At 41.1% G+C, this 17,530-nt stretch overlaps 2 protein-coding genes across 5 annotated transcripts in view; both read left to right on the top strand.

The window, feature by feature from the left end:
* RRP12 (ribosomal RNA processing 12 homolog) overlaps positions 1-17,530 on the top strand; it is a 142,813-nt gene that overhangs the window by 99,772 nt on the left and 25,511 nt on the right. The gene's annotated exons all lie outside the window — the stretch shown is intronic.
* The window catches only part of ARHGAP19 (Rho GTPase activating protein 19), a 48,270-nt gene that overhangs the window by 28,090 nt on the left and 2,650 nt on the right, over positions 1-17,530 (top strand). For 2 of the 4 annotated variants that reach the window (XM_059660964.1, XM_059660965.1), the window contains exons 8-12: positions 994-1,185; positions 2,060-2,158; positions 4,274-4,381; positions 4,910-5,012; positions 12,710-16,695. In XM_059660964.1, the coding sequence (XP_059516947.1) occupies positions 994-1,185; positions 2,060-2,158; positions 4,274-4,381; positions 4,910-5,012; positions 12,710-12,801 (594 nt within the window). In that variant the 3' untranslated portion in view covers positions 12,802-16,695. Of the gene's footprint in view, positions 1-993; positions 1,186-2,059; positions 2,159-4,273; positions 4,382-4,909; positions 5,013-12,687; positions 16,696-17,530 lie in introns of those variants that run through there. The other 2 variants (XM_059660967.1, XM_059660966.1) reach the window with 2 other exon arrangements.

Genomic DNA, 17,530 nt, shown 5'->3' with positions numbered 1-17,530 from the left:
TACAACACTTGAGACCACATGAGCTTAGAATGCAAATGTGTGATGATTATTGGCAAAATTACATATGATTACTGAGCTTTAAAAGTGAGAAGTTAAAAAAATCTCACAAGTGCTTTTTGATGCTTTTTGTTTAGTCTGTCTAGGTTTAGAAACTGAAGCTGTCAGCCTAGACTATTTTTTTTTCTGCTCCTGTTTGTTTCTACGTCTCATTTAGCAAATACTTGGTATGACCAGAAAAACAGTATTTGATTTCAACTAGATTAACTGGGTGGGGGGGGGGGGGTCTTAGAGAGTTGTTTTTGTTCCTCTACTACTACTGTGTTGTTGTCACATCATGTTGACATGTGTGGGAAAGAGTACCAACCAAGAACCAGTGCACTTGGGCTCCAAGATGGGTCTGTCACTTCAGTATCTAGAGAAGTTTAAACGTATAGCTTAGCTTCAGTTTTCTCTTCTATTAAATGGGAATGATGATACTTTCCCTGTTTACTTTATAGGATAGCAATGAAAATTACATGAGATTAAAAGATGCTTCGAAAACTGAACTCTTAAGTAACTTTTGGTGGCAATAATTCTGAATGAATTTAGGATCTCTGAGCAGGTCATGGGGATGGGTTATTAATACTAGTAAAGTCTAGCCCTGGCCAGGTAGCTCAGTTGGTTAGAACGACCTCCGGATATGCTAAGGTTGCAGGTTCAATCTCTGGTCAGGGCATATACAACAGTCAACCTGTGAATGCATAAATAAGTGGAACGAGAAATCGATATTTCTCTCTCTCTAATCAATAAAAAGCTGTACATTAAAAAAGACATAGTCTATAACTATATGTTTCTTTTTATCTGATAATAGTTTTTAGACTTTTATTGTTCCTAGGTATAAGAATATATCATGTACCCTACTTCCCCACTCTTCTTTTTACTCCAGGGTTGTGGGAACCTAAAAACAAAGCTGGTAGGATGTATTCATTTATTTTTCTTTTAAATTTTCTCTAGGATGATCTTGATCTGACAGCTTCGTGTCATTCTAAGTCCTTCCAACTGGCAAAATCTCAGAAACGGAACCGGATGGATTCCTGCTCTCATCAGGAGGAGACCCAGCAGCGGACAGAAGAGGCACTGAAAGAGCTGTTCCAACATGTTCACAATATGCCTGAATCAGCAAAGAAGAAGCAGCTTATCAGACAGGTGCCTGAAAGCAGGGAAACAGGGCTTTCGGAATTCATGTGATCATAGTTATAGAATCATAGGGAATATTGTTGAGAATCTCATTTAATTTTTGACTCTCATTAGCGCAAGCCTTGGCTCAGCCATTGAAGCAAACTTGTCTATGGAACCTCATTGGAATCTCTATCTCTGTACTACTGCCCCACTAGAGAAAAGAGTGGAGGCTCTTGGATTTTTCTAATTAAACAGAAGGATCCAACCATAGTTAGAGCTTCTCTAATTTGATCATGTAGCAAGATTGCTGAGAGAACCAGCAGTTACAATATATTATTCCAAAGTTTAAATCCTTCTTTTGGTAAATAACAATGGTACATTACTATTAACATTACACACTTTATTCAGATTTTATCAATTTTTCTAAAATCCTTTTTTCTGTTCTGGGATCCAATCCAGGATACCACATTGCGTTTAAGTACGTATATATGCACATATTCTCTTTTCTTTCCACCCCAACCCCTGTGATACCTTCCAGAGTCTGGATTTTGCTGGTTATATCCTTGTGGTATTATTTAAGATGTCCTTCAGTCCTCTGTATTTGCTATAAACTGGTGGTTAGGTCTAATTCTAGAAGTTGGATCTGATTCCAATTTGATTTCTTTGCTGTGCGCTCCTTAATTTAACCCTCAAACTAATTTAATAAATTTGGACTTGTTTTTTGGCAGCATTTCTGCCTTTGTGATTTGCTTGCCACTCTACTTACTTATCCGTATATGCACAGAATCACTTACTACTGGATTTTTCTCGGTATTTACACTTAGCTTTTCATATGTTTGTCACAGAATGCTATCGCTTGATGGGAGAATGTTAACCAAATGTTCTCTATGTTTTCTTTTAGTTTAATAAGCAATCTGTGACCCTAACACCAGGGCAAGAACCTTCTACTCCCCGGGTACAGAAGAGGGCCCGTTCACGTTCCTTCAGTGGCCTTATTAAGGTAAGTGTGCTGTGCTGTTGGTTTCAGCATTGACTATGAGAAAATAGATTGACGATGAGAAAATTGAACAGTTTCATCATTCTTATGCATAAACAGCTTTCTTCTATTCTTTGGAACCTTGTAAAAGGCGTGTTTGTAAGAGGATAAGGATAGAATTTGGAAAAGCTTTTTTTTTTTTTTTTTTTTTTTAAATATATTTTATTGATTTTTTACAGAGAGGAAGGGAGAGAGATAGAGAGTTAGAAACATCGATGAGAGAGAAACATCGATCAGCTGCCTCCTGCACATCTCCCACTGGGGATATGCCCGCAACCCAGGTACATGCCCTTGACCGGAATCGAACCCGGGACCTTTCAGTCCACAGGCCGACGCTCTATCCACTGAGCCAAACCGGTCTCGGCAAGCTTTTCTTTTTCAAAGCATTTTTCTGTGCTTCAAATCAGAGAAGGGGTTCTGTGTTTGGAGAAGTGAGGAATGAAAGAAGTAAAGGCCCGTCCTCCTCGGTGATTAAGGACAGATCCCTTGTTTCTGAACTGGGGAGAAAGTCTCTTTTGCTTCATGACCGGCTTTGTACCACACACTTCATTATGCAATTTGCTGAAGTTATAGAGAAGTGAGAAGATTGATACAGAGACTAGAAAAATTGTTAGAAAGTGGATTTTGTGGGTTTAAGTAACTCAAATTTTTGTGAGCTTAATATTTGATCAGTTGTTGTATTCTATTCCTTTGTATCAAATTCATTACAAATCTTGTTTTTAAAACAAATACAATATGTACTTCTGTGCTGTTGTTGCCATTACTATTTGCAGATTCAATTTTCCAGTCTTTGTGATGGTTTGACTTGTAGTTAGGGGATATTGTCATCAGGTGGCAGTAGATAACTTGATTATGGGGTTCAAATTTCCAGGCATACCTTAAACTAAAGCAAGGTTCTGGTTAACTTAGAATGAGATTAGCACTGTTCTATATTCTACTGTTCTTTTTTTAAAAATTATTTTAACATTATTAATATCTATAAATCTATCAACAGTCAAGGAGCTCTTTGCTTAAAATGACAAATTGTGCACTAAAAATATGTATGTATTTTGTAATATGTGTATTTTTTCCAGTAAGCTGCAGTTGTCAGCAGTTGCAATTTCATCTAAACTTTAATTTTGATCCTAGTTAATATCATTAATAGAAGTTTAGAATTCTCTCAATCCTGATTCACTGGGGCCAATAGCCTCTGGAACATTAGATTTGCTTGACATTAAAATTTTCTTTGCTATTAACAAAATGAAAAGGCAACAAGCAGAATGGGAGAAAATATTTGTAAAACATATATCTGATAAGAGGCTAATATTCAGAATGTAAAAAGAACTTTTATAAACAAACTAACAAAATACCCAAAGGACTTAAATAGACATTTTCTAAGGAAGAAGATATACAGATAACCAATAAACACACGAATAGATGTTCAATATCATTTATCATTAGGGAAATGTAAATCAAAACCACAATGAAATATCAATTCATAATCATAAGGATGGCTGTTCTCAAAACGAACCCAGAAAATAAGTGTTGGTGTGGATATGGAGAAATGTCAGTATAGTCATGTGACCCTCTTAAGAAGGCCTGTACCTTGTGACTATATTAGAAACTCTTAAAGAATTTCTCCAAATTTTCCAGTCTTGGGGAAGCCAAGTCTTAGAGTGGGCCTAGTGTAAGTATTCTTTAGTTGGGAGGAGAGGAAGGGACTCTTAAGAACTGCCAGAGACAACATGTCTTTGGGGAAAAAATTATATAAGTAAGTAACTGGAGTTTCTTTTATAGTTTCAGAAGCACACTGTAAATGCCTGTATTAGAGAGTTTAAATAAACTGTAAAGTTGCTTCTAACATTGCACCCCTTTTAATTGAAGAGGAAAAGTGATTACCTAAAGAAAGGCAATGATTTCAGGTTGTTGTTTTTTTCTTTTTCTTTTGGTGTGATCTCCCTTGTAGAAGAAGATGGCCTGGGAGAATTTATCAGAAAGCTGAGATTTCCTTAACTTAAGGAACTAGTTTTGAAGGCCAGAATAGCAATAATACAGATAAGCAGATGTTTATAAATCAAATATTTTTTCTTCCTAAATCAGCGGAAGGTCCTGGGAAGTCAGATGATGTCAGAAAGGAAGAACAAGGCCCCTACGCCGGAATCTCTAGCCATTGGTGAATTGAAGAGAGCCAGCAAAGAGAATATGAACGTAGGAAAATACTGTTCTTTGTACCTTCTTTTTGTATGTGATTACTTATAGAGAGGAGGAAAATTTATATACTGTCATCTGTTTGTGTTTCTCAGTAAACTAGGCCTTTTTCTCAATCCTTTCATTTATGCTGTCATCTTTCTGTAGGTTTTCATTGATTCATTCAACAAACACATTTTGAGTTTAAGGAAGATACAGCCAGTGATAAGCAAAGAAGGCAAATACAGTGAGATAGCTCACAAACATAGTGCTTGAGGGAGCACTTCTTACTGGGAGACTCCACAGGGTGGGTAGCATTTGAGCCAGACTACCTGGCACTGCATTACCCCTGGAGGAGTCCTTTAGGTGTCCCAGGCCTTGTCACTTCAGTAAGTCAGCAAGAAAACCAGTTAAGATTAGTGAGATATAAATATGTCAGTAAAACTCTGGACATTGACATTGACCCAGTAAACAAATTCCTGTTAGTAAAGTCTATCTATAGGAATGACATTAGAATATTTAAGCCACTATAAAAATTTCTTGTTACAGTTATTTTCTGGATCTCCAGATGGCCCAATGACACCAACAAGATTGAAATGGCCAGAGGGGAAGAAAGAGGGGAAAAAAGGTACTAATTGTACTTATTTATTCTGTGTTCTTACTGAATGTGGTTCCTTTCTGCATCTAGTTAGTAACATTTTTAAATGGTTGTAGTTAGAAGCAATGTAAAAATTACAAGGCTGGGTCTTGCCCTTGAGTTCATTTAGCAGATGGTAATTGCGCATCTACTCAGCACTGTCCCAGGTGCTGAGGGTTAGAGCTGAGAATATAGACCCTCCTGGTCCCTGCATTCTTGCACAGATAGGACACGTATAAAATACCTTCAGAGTACTTGTTAAGCAAATAAAAAACAAGTGCTAACTAATTTGTGAAACTGAGTACAGAAATTCCAAGAATATGCTCAGGAAACATGGAATAGTTACGTTCCTTCTTGTCATAGACTTCAGTTTTATTTATTCAGTGAAACTTTCCAGAGAGATAGTTCATGCTAAAGGACCCTGGAAATCATATACAAGATGTTTATTGAGGCTCAGGACAAAGAGGATTATTTAGTGCTGGGACTGCTGGTTGCCCAAGCTCTCCTGGTAAAAGGCAGTGGCTACTGTGCTTTCTTCTGAAGAAGCCATGTGTTTTATAGAAAGACCAGGGGATTTGTAGTTAGACCTGACTTGAGTCATCATTCCTCTGGCCCAAGTTTCCTCCTCTGAAAATAAGGTTTCTTATGAGGCTCAACTGAAATAATGTTTTGGAAGCACACCATGATTATTAAAGCATAAACAAGTGGTCATAATTGTTACTAAAGAAAACCAGAAGAGACTTGGTCTTGTTTTATTAGGCTTGTGTGGCAGCTGAAGTGACCTCTGATTTGACATGGTCATTTTACCACCGAGACATGAGCATAGTTATTATTTGAAACATTTTGATAGGGAACAAAAGTCCAATCTTTATGGATAAATTTTTATACTTTTCTAAAAAAATTAGCGTTTGGTATAGTCTCCTTACTTACCCTTGAATGAATTATCTGAATTCTTTTCTTTCCACCTTGCTTCTGATTTTGAGGCTGGGCTGTTTTCTTTTAAAAAGAAATTTTTATTAATTTCAGAGAGGAAGGTAGAGGGAGGGAGAGATAGAAACATCAATGATGAGAGAGAATCATTACTCGCCTGCCTCCTGCATGCCCCACACTAGGGACCAAGCCCACAACCCAGGCATGTGCCCTTGACTGGAATCGAACCTGGGACGCTTTAGTCCGCAGGCCCACGCTCTACCCACTGAGCTAAAACCAGCTAGGGCTGGGCTGTTTGAGGCAAGTTTGGTGTTGAGTTATGTGCATCTACATAGTTCTACCTATATATTCATAAGTCAAAACCAATCATAAGGTATATTTGAAGGGTACGTTGTTTTGTATCAATTACACCTTTTGTCGCTTTCATTTTTGAGGATAATCAAGAAATAAGTCTTTCTATATTGACAATTTTGCTTTTGGAAGAAATGCATTAAAAAATAAGCCAGTTTAGCCCTAGCCAGTTTGGCTCAGTGGAGAGAGCGTTGGTCCGCCGGGGTTCTGGATTTGATTCAGGTCAAAGGCATGTACCTCGGTTGCAGGGTCCTCCCTGACCTGGGCTCTGGTCAGGGCTCGTGTAGGAGGCAGCCAATCAATGTATTTCTCTCATTAATGTTTCTGTCTTTCCCTCTCTCTTGCACTCCCTAAAAATCAATGGAAAAATATCCTCAGGTGAGGATTAAAAAATAAATAAGCCAGTGTAATGTAATAATTTACCAAGAAAGTTTAGTGCAGGGATGCTTGATCTGTTAACTGTGGACTTCATAAAGCTCTAAAGAAGTTCCTGGTATTGTTAATGTAATTTTATGTATTGGTGCATATGTGCATTTTTCTGGAGGAGAAAAAAATATTTTTATTAGATTCTCAAAAATGTTAGTGATTCAGAAAAGTGGAGGCCCACTGATAATGAAAGACATTCCACTGGATTAGACAATGGCATTTTCATTTTTCTTTCTCCCTGGTCACTTCTTTGGCTGTCATGATATTCTTAGTTCTTGTTCTCCTTCCTCTTTAATTCTCTTCCGTCTTGGCAGTAGCTTACTGTCATCTGCTACCCTTCCATCCTTGGTGTTTTTCAGCGTTCTCTCTTAAATTCTCTGCTCATCTCTGCTCTTGATTTTTCCCTCTTAGCAGCTTGGTCTACTTCAACAGCTCAGTTCTGCTTTCTGTGGGATAACTGTATCCAAGCCTGCATCTCCAGATATGAACTCTCTTCAGTCTCCAAGCTTACATATTTAATTGCATCATCTTTTATTTTTTCTCACAATTAATACAACCCTACATTTTTTTGATGGTGATTTTAGAAAAGGAATAAACATTTTTTGAAGATGGTAATTCTTTGTTGTGGGGAGCTGTCCTGTGTGCATTGTACAATGTATAGCAGCATCCTTGGTCTCTACCCACTAGATGTCAGTAGCACCCTTCCCCCAGTTGTGACATAATAATGCCTCCAGACATTGCCAAATATCCCCTGGGGGGGAGGGAGAAAAATCACCCCCAGATGAGAACTGCTGAATTAGCACCTACTAATTTTTTGGGGGTGGTAGTGGAGTGTCCCTGCTCAAAACAAGTTGCTGATCCGATAGGTCATGGAAGGCAAATGTGTTTGCAAATCACACACGCACACACCTACTTATTAATGGACAGTAATTTCATCAGTCAGAATCTTACCCATTCTAATTTTATTAACCAATGTCACCCCAATAACTCAATAATAAGATAAAAGTAGAATCTTACTCATTCTCCAAAGCCCAGCCTAAACCCCACTTTCTTTAAATAACCCAGCCAGATATATTTTTTCCTTTGAACTTTTTTTCTCTTCATATATTTTTATTGAATTCAGAGAGGAAGGAAGGGAGAGAGAGATAGAAACATCCTTGATGAGAGAGAATCATGGATCGGCTGCCTCCTGCAAGTCCCCCACTGGGGATCGAACCCACAACTGGGCATGTGCCCTTGACTGGAATTGAACCTGGGACCTTTCAGTTCGCAGGCAGACGCTCTATCCACTGAGTCAAACTGGCTAGGGCTCCTTTGAACTTTTATTGATGCTACTAAAATGTTTACTTCACATGTATTATTTGTAACTAGTTTCTCTTCTGGAAGACAAAGGCCAGACTTATGGATATACTGTGGTCTCCTGTCATCTGTTCTTCTCTTGCTCCCAGTAGTGACAGTGCCTTGTATCTGGTAGGCATTTAGTATACATTTGCTGGTGAAAAGGGTAGTGATGGTGTTTTGTACTGGTCTCAGCCTATCAATAACTAATGTTGTGGTTGGATTGGCCATTGTGATTCTTACTATAATTGCAAGATGCCCTTCAGGAATAACCATCAAAAAATTTTTTGGAAAAATAAGTTTTATTACTTACAAGACCTAGAAATTAGACAGTCCACCTAGGGTTGCATAGTGAGGTCATGGGCAGAGTGGGAGAGTACACTGGCGTAGGGTTCTGCATTTATTGGGGCCCAGGGTCGCGTGGGCTCACTCTTCATTGGTGAATTTAAAGCATAAAGAGTGGGAATTTAAAATGTGAGAAGACGCCGAAACCGGTTTGGCTCAGTGGATAGAGCGTCGGCCTGCCGACTGAAAGGTCCCAGGTTAGATTCCGGTCAAGGGCATGTACCTGGGTTGTGGGCACATCCCCAGTAGGAGATGTGCAAGAGGCAGCTGATCAATGTTTCTCTCTTATTGATGTTTCTAACTATCTCTCTCCCTTTCTCTCTGTAAAAAATCAATAAAATATATTTTAAAAAAAAATGTGAGAAGAGAAAAAAAAACAGTGGCCCAAATGAGCAGTTATTGAAATCAAGATCTCTCAAGCATAGGAGCCCCAGTAGCCTAGTTCTTTATTTCGTCAGTGAGGCTGGCCTTGTGTCTATTGGAGAGAACTGTCTTTGAAGTGAATGTTTCTTTGAAATGGATGACTCAGCAATTGAAGCTTAAGTCAGGCACTTGCATTCCAAAAAGAAAAATCTGTGATGGTTAATGCTACAATCTACTATGATCTGCAGTGTCCCAGTTAATGGCAAGGACTTTAACTGCCTGGTTAGCTGATATGTTAAAAAGTAGGGATAGGGCACCCTGTAACCCAGAAAGTACATATCTAATTAGGATTATAATAGCAAATTCTATAATAATTACACAGGCAATAGTCTGAAATCCAGTCTGTAGCTATTGTTTCAAACTTGAAGAGTCCTACAACGAAACTAAGCCAGTGATCTCAGGGGCCCTAGGAATCTGTTCAAGGATTTAGGCTATATTGTGAAATATTTTAACATCTTGAGCTGTCTGGTGTAAGTAGGTTTGAACCTATCTTGAGTTGATGGATTGCTTTATATCTCATCTAAGTGATCTCTTAGATCTGAGAATAGTTCATTTCAGTTAAATGGTTGTGTTTCATTTCAGGAAGTGGTGATGCAGGTGGGTTCTCCAAGTTAGGCCTATATGGTGCAAGTATCTGTATCAGGTATTTAATAAGAGGCATATCTGCGGAGACAAAAGAAAATAAAGAACAAAGGTTAATGACTGGAGTAGATTAGAATCCCAGTTGCTGAGTTCTGAAGGCAGCCAGTCGAGAAGATTTCTAGATGTCTAGCTTGAAGCATCTTCAGATAGAGTGAGGGCAGGCAGTGGCAATCTGATAGGTTTTCCTGGTTTGCAGTTCGAATGTCTCTGGTGATCTTTCTGAGTGGCCCATAGGACAACAGGCATGAAGATTGTCCATACATGAACTGTGGTGATGGTTTCTCTGAAGTTTATTTCAAATTGTCCCATTTTAGCTTGCATGACTTTGGGAAAAGGGCTGTTTTAATTCCAATGATTCCAAGTCAGGAGGGTGGGTGAAAAATTAGAAATGTTAGTTTGGAGAGTTGTAGCCAAATATTGCAGGAAACTAGAATTTAGAATCTAGTGCAGTTTGCAGGTATAAAACAAAACCTCAAAAACAATAGCACTAGAATCTTGTATCCACAAAGGTGTATTACTAAGACATATTTTATGTTGCTAACTCTGAAGACATACCTATTTTAATTAAAGTCAACTTACGTTAGCTTTATTTACCGAAGATTATCCCATATCACATGAACTTGAAAAGCATTTGGGTGAGTGTAGTTATTTCTGAATTTCTAGGAATACTTAATTTATAATCTGCTTATTTTTAAGCCAATTAAATACAGCTCTTTTATAAATTAATTTAAGCAATACCATCTAGACTGCAGGGGTCCTCAAACTATGGCCCGCAGGCCACATGCGGCCCGCCGAAAACATTTATCCAGCCCGCCGGGTGTTTTTGCCGCCGCTGTGTGCATAGGAATTTGTTCATAGTTTTTTTTAAAACTATAGTCTGGCCCTCCAACAGTCTGAGGGACAGTGAACTGGCCCCCTGTTTAAAAAGTTTGAGGACCCCTGATCTAGAGTTAGAGAGAAAAGTTACATATACATAACATATGTGCGTAGACATATATAAACTTGCAGACTGCACAGAGATCCTATAGCTTCTTTACTTCCTGGGGGGTGGGGGGGCGGTGAGGAGGGAGTTACATGTCAAAGATGTAAAGATTTACATCTTTAAGGCAGAGAAAGAAAACATAATTTTTCTCCTAGGAGCTTTAATGCCTCTTGGGTGGTTTTGGTAGTCCCAGTTAAAATGTAATAGTGCAACCCTTAAATTAGAGGAGCACTCTGTAAAGAGTAATTCTGTGGACTCAGGGTCCAATGGGATTCAGTCAGCTTGAGTTTTGAAGTGGATGTCTCTTAATCAAAAAGCTCAACTTATGCACTTGCATTACAAAAAGAAAAAAACTGTCAGGGCTTCCACTGCAGTTGATAAGAGCCTGAGCTCTACCTTCATGCTTGGGCTCAGTCCCTCCCCAGCTTTGCTGCTTAGTAACTTTATAGATCTGTGTAGGCTTCAGATTCTTCTCCTGTTAAGTGGCAAGCGCACCACCTCATCCACAGGTGGTTGTGAGGATAAATGAGCTAATGTACATAAAAGAGCTCAGAGCAGTGCTTGGTACAAAATAGGCAGTAAAATGGTAGCTGTTGTTGCCTTTAAGATGATGTGTTCATTGCTGCATTATTTACAAGAGCCAAGATTTGAAAGCAGCTCAAGTGCCCCTCAGTAGATGAGTGGATAGAACTGTGGTACATTTACACAATGGAATACTATTTGGCCGTAGAAAAGAAGGAAATCATACCTTTTTTGACAGCAAGGATGGACCTAGAGGAGGGGTGGGCAAACTTTTTGACTTGAGGGCCACAATGGGTTCTTAAACTGGACCGGAGGGCCGGAACAAAAGCATGGATGGAGTGTTTGTGTGAACTAATATAAATTCAAAGTAAACATCTACACTAATAAAAGAGAAAAATGGTAATTGGCGTACGACGATACCCTTTTCATTGGCTAATCAGGGCTATATGCAAATTAACTGCCAACTAAGATTGGCAGTTAACTGCCAACTAAGATTGGCAGTTAACTGCCAACAAGATGGCGGTTAATTTGCATATGTAGGCACAATGCAGGGAGGCGAAAGGGAAAGCAGGAAGAAGCCCCCTGCCACTGACAGTGATCGGAAACCCAGGGGGGAGCTAAGAGCTGGGGGGCAGGGCAAAGGCAGCCCTGGGGCCGCCTTTGCCCTGCCCCCCAGCCATGATCGGAGAATCAGGCGCCTTTTCCGCCCTGGCCAGTGATAGCAGGAAGTAGGGGTGGAGCCAGCGATGGGAGCTGGGCACGGTCGAAGCTGGCAGTCCCAGGAGCGAGGGGCCCCTTGCCTGGGCCTAAAGCGAAGCCCACGATCGCGGGGCCGCTGCAGCTGTGGGTCCCCGCTGCCCGGGCCGGACGCCTCAGCCAGAGGTGTCAGGCCTGGGCAAGGGGCCGATCCTGCGATTGGAGGGTGATGGGGGTCAACGCCTGAGGGCTCCCAGTATGTGAGAGGGGGCAGGCTGGGCTGAGGGACACCCCCCCCCCCCCCCCACACACACCCAGTGCATGAATTTCGTGCACCGGGCCCCTAGTCATTACATAAAAGGGTATGGTCTTTTTTTTTTTTTAGTTTTATTCATTTCAAATGGGCCAAATCCGGCCTGCGGGCCGTAGTTTGCCCACGGCTGACCTAGAGGGTATTATGCTAAGTGAAATAAGCTAGTCAGTGAAAGACAAATGCCATTTGATTTCACTTATATGTGGAATATAATGAACAAAATAAACAAGGACACAAAATAGAAACAGACTCCTAGATACAGAGAACAGACTGACAGCTATCAGATGGGAGGGGAATTGAGGGACTGGGGGGAAAAATGAAGTGATTAAGCAGTACAAATTGGTAGTTGCAGAATAGTCACAGAGATGTGGATTGCAGCATGGGGAATATGGTTAATAATGTCAAGATAACGGCCTGGGGCCAGGCGGGTGCTTGGGGCAGCAGGGAGACTACTCTGCTGTACATCTGAAACTGGTGTGGAATGGTATTGAATGGTATTGAATGTAAATTGGTTGAAAAAAAAGATGATGTAATGAACTGAGATTAGAGCAGTTGGACAAACTGAAGTTTACTTGGTAGAAATTCATCAATTCTCAACCAAACTTTTTAATCCTCAGTTTGTAGAAAATATTAAGTATAGATTCTCTAGCTCTTAGGTAGGAGGTTTGCAAAAAGAAATATTTATAAATGTGCTTAATGCCCTCGTTTCTCTTTCCACCTAGGATTCCTCTGAAGAACCCAGAGTTCTGTTGTCCACCAGAGTCTGCTCTGCAATGGGCCAGGTGTCATTCCGCTCGCAGAGAAGCGTGGACTTGCAGCTTGCTGCTGCAGTTTGAATTGTGAAAGTTACTAATCCTGTAACTCGACTGATACCTCTAACTCCACTCACTGGGTGTTTCTGCAAACTCTGCCTCTGAACCAGTGCCAGCAGCTCTTTTTTTTTTTTTTTTTTAAACGTTCTGGGGAAACCACTAACCAGCCAACCGGCTTACACAGCACAGTAAAGGCAGAACTAGGCAGACTCCAGTGCTGATTTCATTGATTTGTTTAGGCACAGTCTGTTTTTAAAAATAGGAGATTTGTGCTCAACTGCCAGTGTTTTGTTTTTTAAAGTACTGTCATCCTAGTGGATTGATGTTATTTTTAACAGATATTTTGGACTTTTCTCTATTTTGATAGTGTTGGGGGTATTTTTGTCATTATTTCTTGTTTATTTGTTGCTTGTTTATCTTTTAAAGCTATTTTTGTTTATGTAATCTAAATGGGCTCTAAGCCAGATGTCTTTTCTCTCTTTTTTACCTTCAACTTTGGGAAAACTTACCTCATGAGGCTGTAGTGCTCAATACCTTATTTATGTCCAAGGAATTTATAGCTTTCCTGGAAAATTTGTAGGTTTTCTTGGGTGTGAGATTGCAGATTATTTGGCCTGCAGTATTGAAAAAGGAGAATTCAGAATGATACAATATTTTAACAAATGTTAATTATTAGATTGTGTTCCTCCCTCTCTCCTCTCTCTCCCTCCTTCCTTCTTTCCTCAGTGATGTCAGATAATTGTGTGATTGTTGAACTCGTTTCCTTCCTTCAGTTTTCTCTGCCTAAAACATCTTTGGTGCCCACGTGGTGCCAATACTTCTGTCAAATCACTGTGACTCAAGGGAAGTCTCTGACTGCTTAATAGAGGTTTGCCGAAATATCTACATGTAGTGGAAGCTCCGGAGTATGACTGGGTGGGGCTGGTTGTTTTTTGTCCAGGACGACTCCTTGGGGTGGGGGTATGGTGGGGGTAGGGGGTGTTCTACTGCATTCTTCTAAGAGGTCAGGTGTGCAGGCTAGACAGTCTCCTGAGAGCCAGCTGGAGGCAGAGGAAGGAAGTGAGCAGTAGTCTCCGCAGGACTTAAAGGAGAGAATGTCCTCATTGGAAGCAGTGTGGCTTATCACCAGAGTCCTAAGAGCTGCACAGCCCCTCTCCTTGTCAGAATGGGCATGGGAAGGAGTGGGGTGATGGGTTGGAGCCGCTGCTTTGATGGGGTTGAGATGCTCATGTATGTTTGGGGTGAGTAGAGGCATGGCTTTGATCTTGTGTGAATACTCACTGCCCCGAGAGCAGCACGTGGCAAGGGAGAAGGTTCGGTTTGTGCCTGCTCCTTAAGCTGTGTGACGCTCTCACCCGTGTGCTGGAGCGGAGTCAGGCCTCTGTGGTGAAGCAGTTGCCCAGCAAGTATGGTTGGCTGACCTGTTTTGAAACTATTGAAATGCTGTGTTATTGCTGAAATGAAAATGACCCTGGGGAGCAGAGTTTGCTTTTGTGTCCAGTGCCAGTCCTCTTTTTCATATTTACTGTTTCTTCTGCTGCTGTAACGGCAAAAGTGAAGGGAAAGAAAGGTAAAATTTGGCCTTCCAATTTGATAGATTGTGAACAATTGATGGGTAGGAGTATAAAACTGCTTAGAAGTCCCTTTCTGTAGAGCAGTTTTATGTCATTCTTAAAAGTACTTATTAGCAAATTCATTTGTGTATAGTTTCTATTTGGCTTTTTTCCTTATTGAGAAAAAAATAAATTCCTTGCACCAGCTGTCAGGGAATTCAGAAACCCCTTTTGGTGTGAACAGACTGAGGTAGTGTTCTCCCTTCACTCCACACTTTATTCATCTAACTGTTTCCCCCTGAGGTGTGGACTGTCCTTGTGGTCTGGCATCAGCTCGTGGGAGCAGAGCAGGGACCTGCTGCCCCTCGTCATCGGGTTTGTGCTGTGGCTCTGTCTGCGGGAGGTTCCTGAGATTCAGGAGGCTGGTTGTGTGGAGTCGATAGTGCGCTTGGCTGGGTGGTGGGAGATGTCTGTCACAGCATGTGCTTTTATGTAGCTCACCCGTGTGCAGGTTATGTCTGTATTTGGGTATGTGTTTCATTAAGTTATTTATTAAGTATGCTTTCCCTTGTGTTAAGGGTATGATAGGTCATTTTTTTTAAATAGAAGCTGTGATCCAGTTGGAATTCAAATATGAGAAATAAATAATATAACCTTCTGCCTTGTAATATGTAACTGTTCCAATCCTGTGGAATTTTATGGAGAACGCAAAGACAAGCCCTTTTCATTGGCCACAGAAGGGCAGTGTCTCCCTTTTCACTGGTGGGAGGGTATTTTTGAGCCAGTATTTAACAATTTTTTAAATCTATAAGATTTTTTAAAATGTTATGTTTACTTTTTATGTTGGATCAGTCTCTGGAAATGCCTCTTCGTCTGGCTGAGAAAATTCATTTTTTCTGGGGTCAGTTGTGATGGGTTTTGCTGTGGTGTGAATATGGGGCAGTGTTTTGTGCCAGAGGGCTCAAGCATAAAAACCCAGCCTGCTTCATTGATTCACATCTGCACTGGGTGAGCTGCAGTGGTTGAATCAGTGAAAACCAGAGGCATGGGAGTTTCTTACCTTTTACAATGATGGATTTTTGCACTGGGACCAATGAATCTGGTTTGAGAACTCCACTGCAAAAAAATGAAGAAACAAAAAACCCCCAAACAAAACAAAAAGAAAACAGCAAAAGAAGGAAAAAATGACACAAAAAAATTCCCGAGAAAAACTCCACTGCAGCAGTGAAAGATTAGGAGATCCTGATACTACACCCGAGAGGCAACATATTAAAGGAGCTGGAGCTTTCTCATACCTGAAACCACAGTTGACCCGCCCCAAGCTCTTTACTCTGATGTCCCTTCAGCGCCAGTCAGCGATGACGTGGGAGCCCCCTCGGGAAGTGGGGTAGTGCAAGCTGTGACTGTGGGGACCACTGGGTGTTCAGAGGTGGGGGTTTGGTTGGCCTGTAAGGACGCCACTTAATCCCAGAGTGGCAGAGCAGAACCATTCTCTCCTGAATAGCAGTGTTTCTGTTCAGCTTTCCTCTCAGGAGCCTCTATGAGACGCGGTTTAAAGTACTGCCTTGTAGGAGAACCTGAGGTCATGGCTGTGCCCCACAGTGACCGGCCTATGGCCGTGCATAACTGGGGAAGCCGTCTTTGGGATCGGACTTCTCTGGACTCTGGACTCCCTGCTTCCTTATTTCGTACGGGGCCTTGCACAGGCCCTGGAAGCTGATGGCTCTTGTTCTGGAGTCTTTTCTAAGTAGAACACCTTTCCCCAGGAGAGAGCCTCCTCCTTGCCCTCCACCCTGAAGTCTTTGTGTGGAAGGCAGGACCCCATCCCAAACCTGGATACCAGCATTTGGCCGGATTGCCCTAGATTTGGGGGAAGATTTGGGTTCCTAAGATGCACACGCATTTTAGACCAGTGGCAATGAACCCAATCTAAAACGGCTGTAAAAACCTGGCTTTCCTAGACAACGAATGCTGAGGTCTTTCCTCCAGTGGAGAGTTGATGGAGGGGATGGGGAGGAGGTGGACTACATAATAGCCTGAGTGCTTGGGTTACCATGGAAACTGGAGTCTGCGAGGCCAGTCGATGCTAAAGAGCCATTCAGCACTCCCCCACACATTTGGGGCCCAGCAGAACCTGTTGGGAAAAAACACTCCTGCCCCAGGACCTTTCTTCGTAGCAAGGGTTGCCTTTGCACCATCCCTGGATGGGCTCAGCAAGAGAAACAGGGTTTTTAACTGTCGCCATTTCTTTTCATTCTTGTTTGACTATATATCATATATATATATGTAACTGTAAAGAAATAATCATATGCATTGTCTTTTATATTCATGTAATATTCTGAAATTAAATTTCTTTTGTTTCTTATCTATAGGCTTTGATTGGTTTCTTAATTCACATTTTGAATGACAGATTATTTTTAATTTTTTAAATCCTCACCCAAGGGTATTTTTCCATTGATTTTTAGAGAAAGTGGAAGAGAGTGAGAAAGACAGAAATATTGATGTGAGAGAAACACATCGATTGGTTGCCTCCTGTGTGCAACCTGACCAGGGCTGGGGAGGAGCCTGCAACTGAGGTACATGCCCTTGGCTGGAATCGAACCCAGGACCCTTCAATTCCCAGGCTGATGCTCTATCCACTGAGCCAAACCAGCTAGGGCCTGATGGATTATTTTAAAGAGATTGCCTATAAAAAAATTCTCCCACTTTTACTGAGGTATTATTGACAGAGGTTCCTCTTGTTCTGAAGAACATGAAACCTCTCAGAAAAGCGCCCGTGGCTGGTTTTCCAGCTGGGTGGTGGAGGGGACCTTTTGCCGATAGGATATGGGATTGGGACCTCCAGCTTCGGGGTTTCCCTGGCTGGGTTTAGAATGCTTTGCACAGATTTCATTGTCTCACATAATCTTTATTTACTCATTTAAAAATGAGTGATATTTACAGTAACAGTAAACACCAATGACATTTTCATCTAGGGAGGCAGGTTGTAGTGTGCAGACAACTCTGGTTGAAATGTTTCTGCTGCTTATGATGTATGCAATCTTGGTTACGTCCCCTTGTCTGTAAGGTGGGACACTGGTGTCTAGTCCCAGTAATGCCATGCTCAGATTAAGCTTAGCACACAAGGTTTTAATTTGGGGTCTGTGGTTGTCCTTCAGGATATTGTTTACCCCTGTAATTCTATGTAAAATGTGTGCATT

This window comes from Myotis daubentonii, chromosome 13 (genome assembly GCF_963259705.1).
Source record: "Myotis daubentonii chromosome 13, mMyoDau2.1, whole genome shotgun sequence".
NCBI lineage: Eukaryota > Metazoa > Chordata > Mammalia > Chiroptera > Vespertilionidae > Myotis > Myotis daubentonii.
The sequence above is the reverse complement of the archived record's forward strand: the minus strand, read 5'-3'. Positions and strand labels throughout refer to the sequence as shown.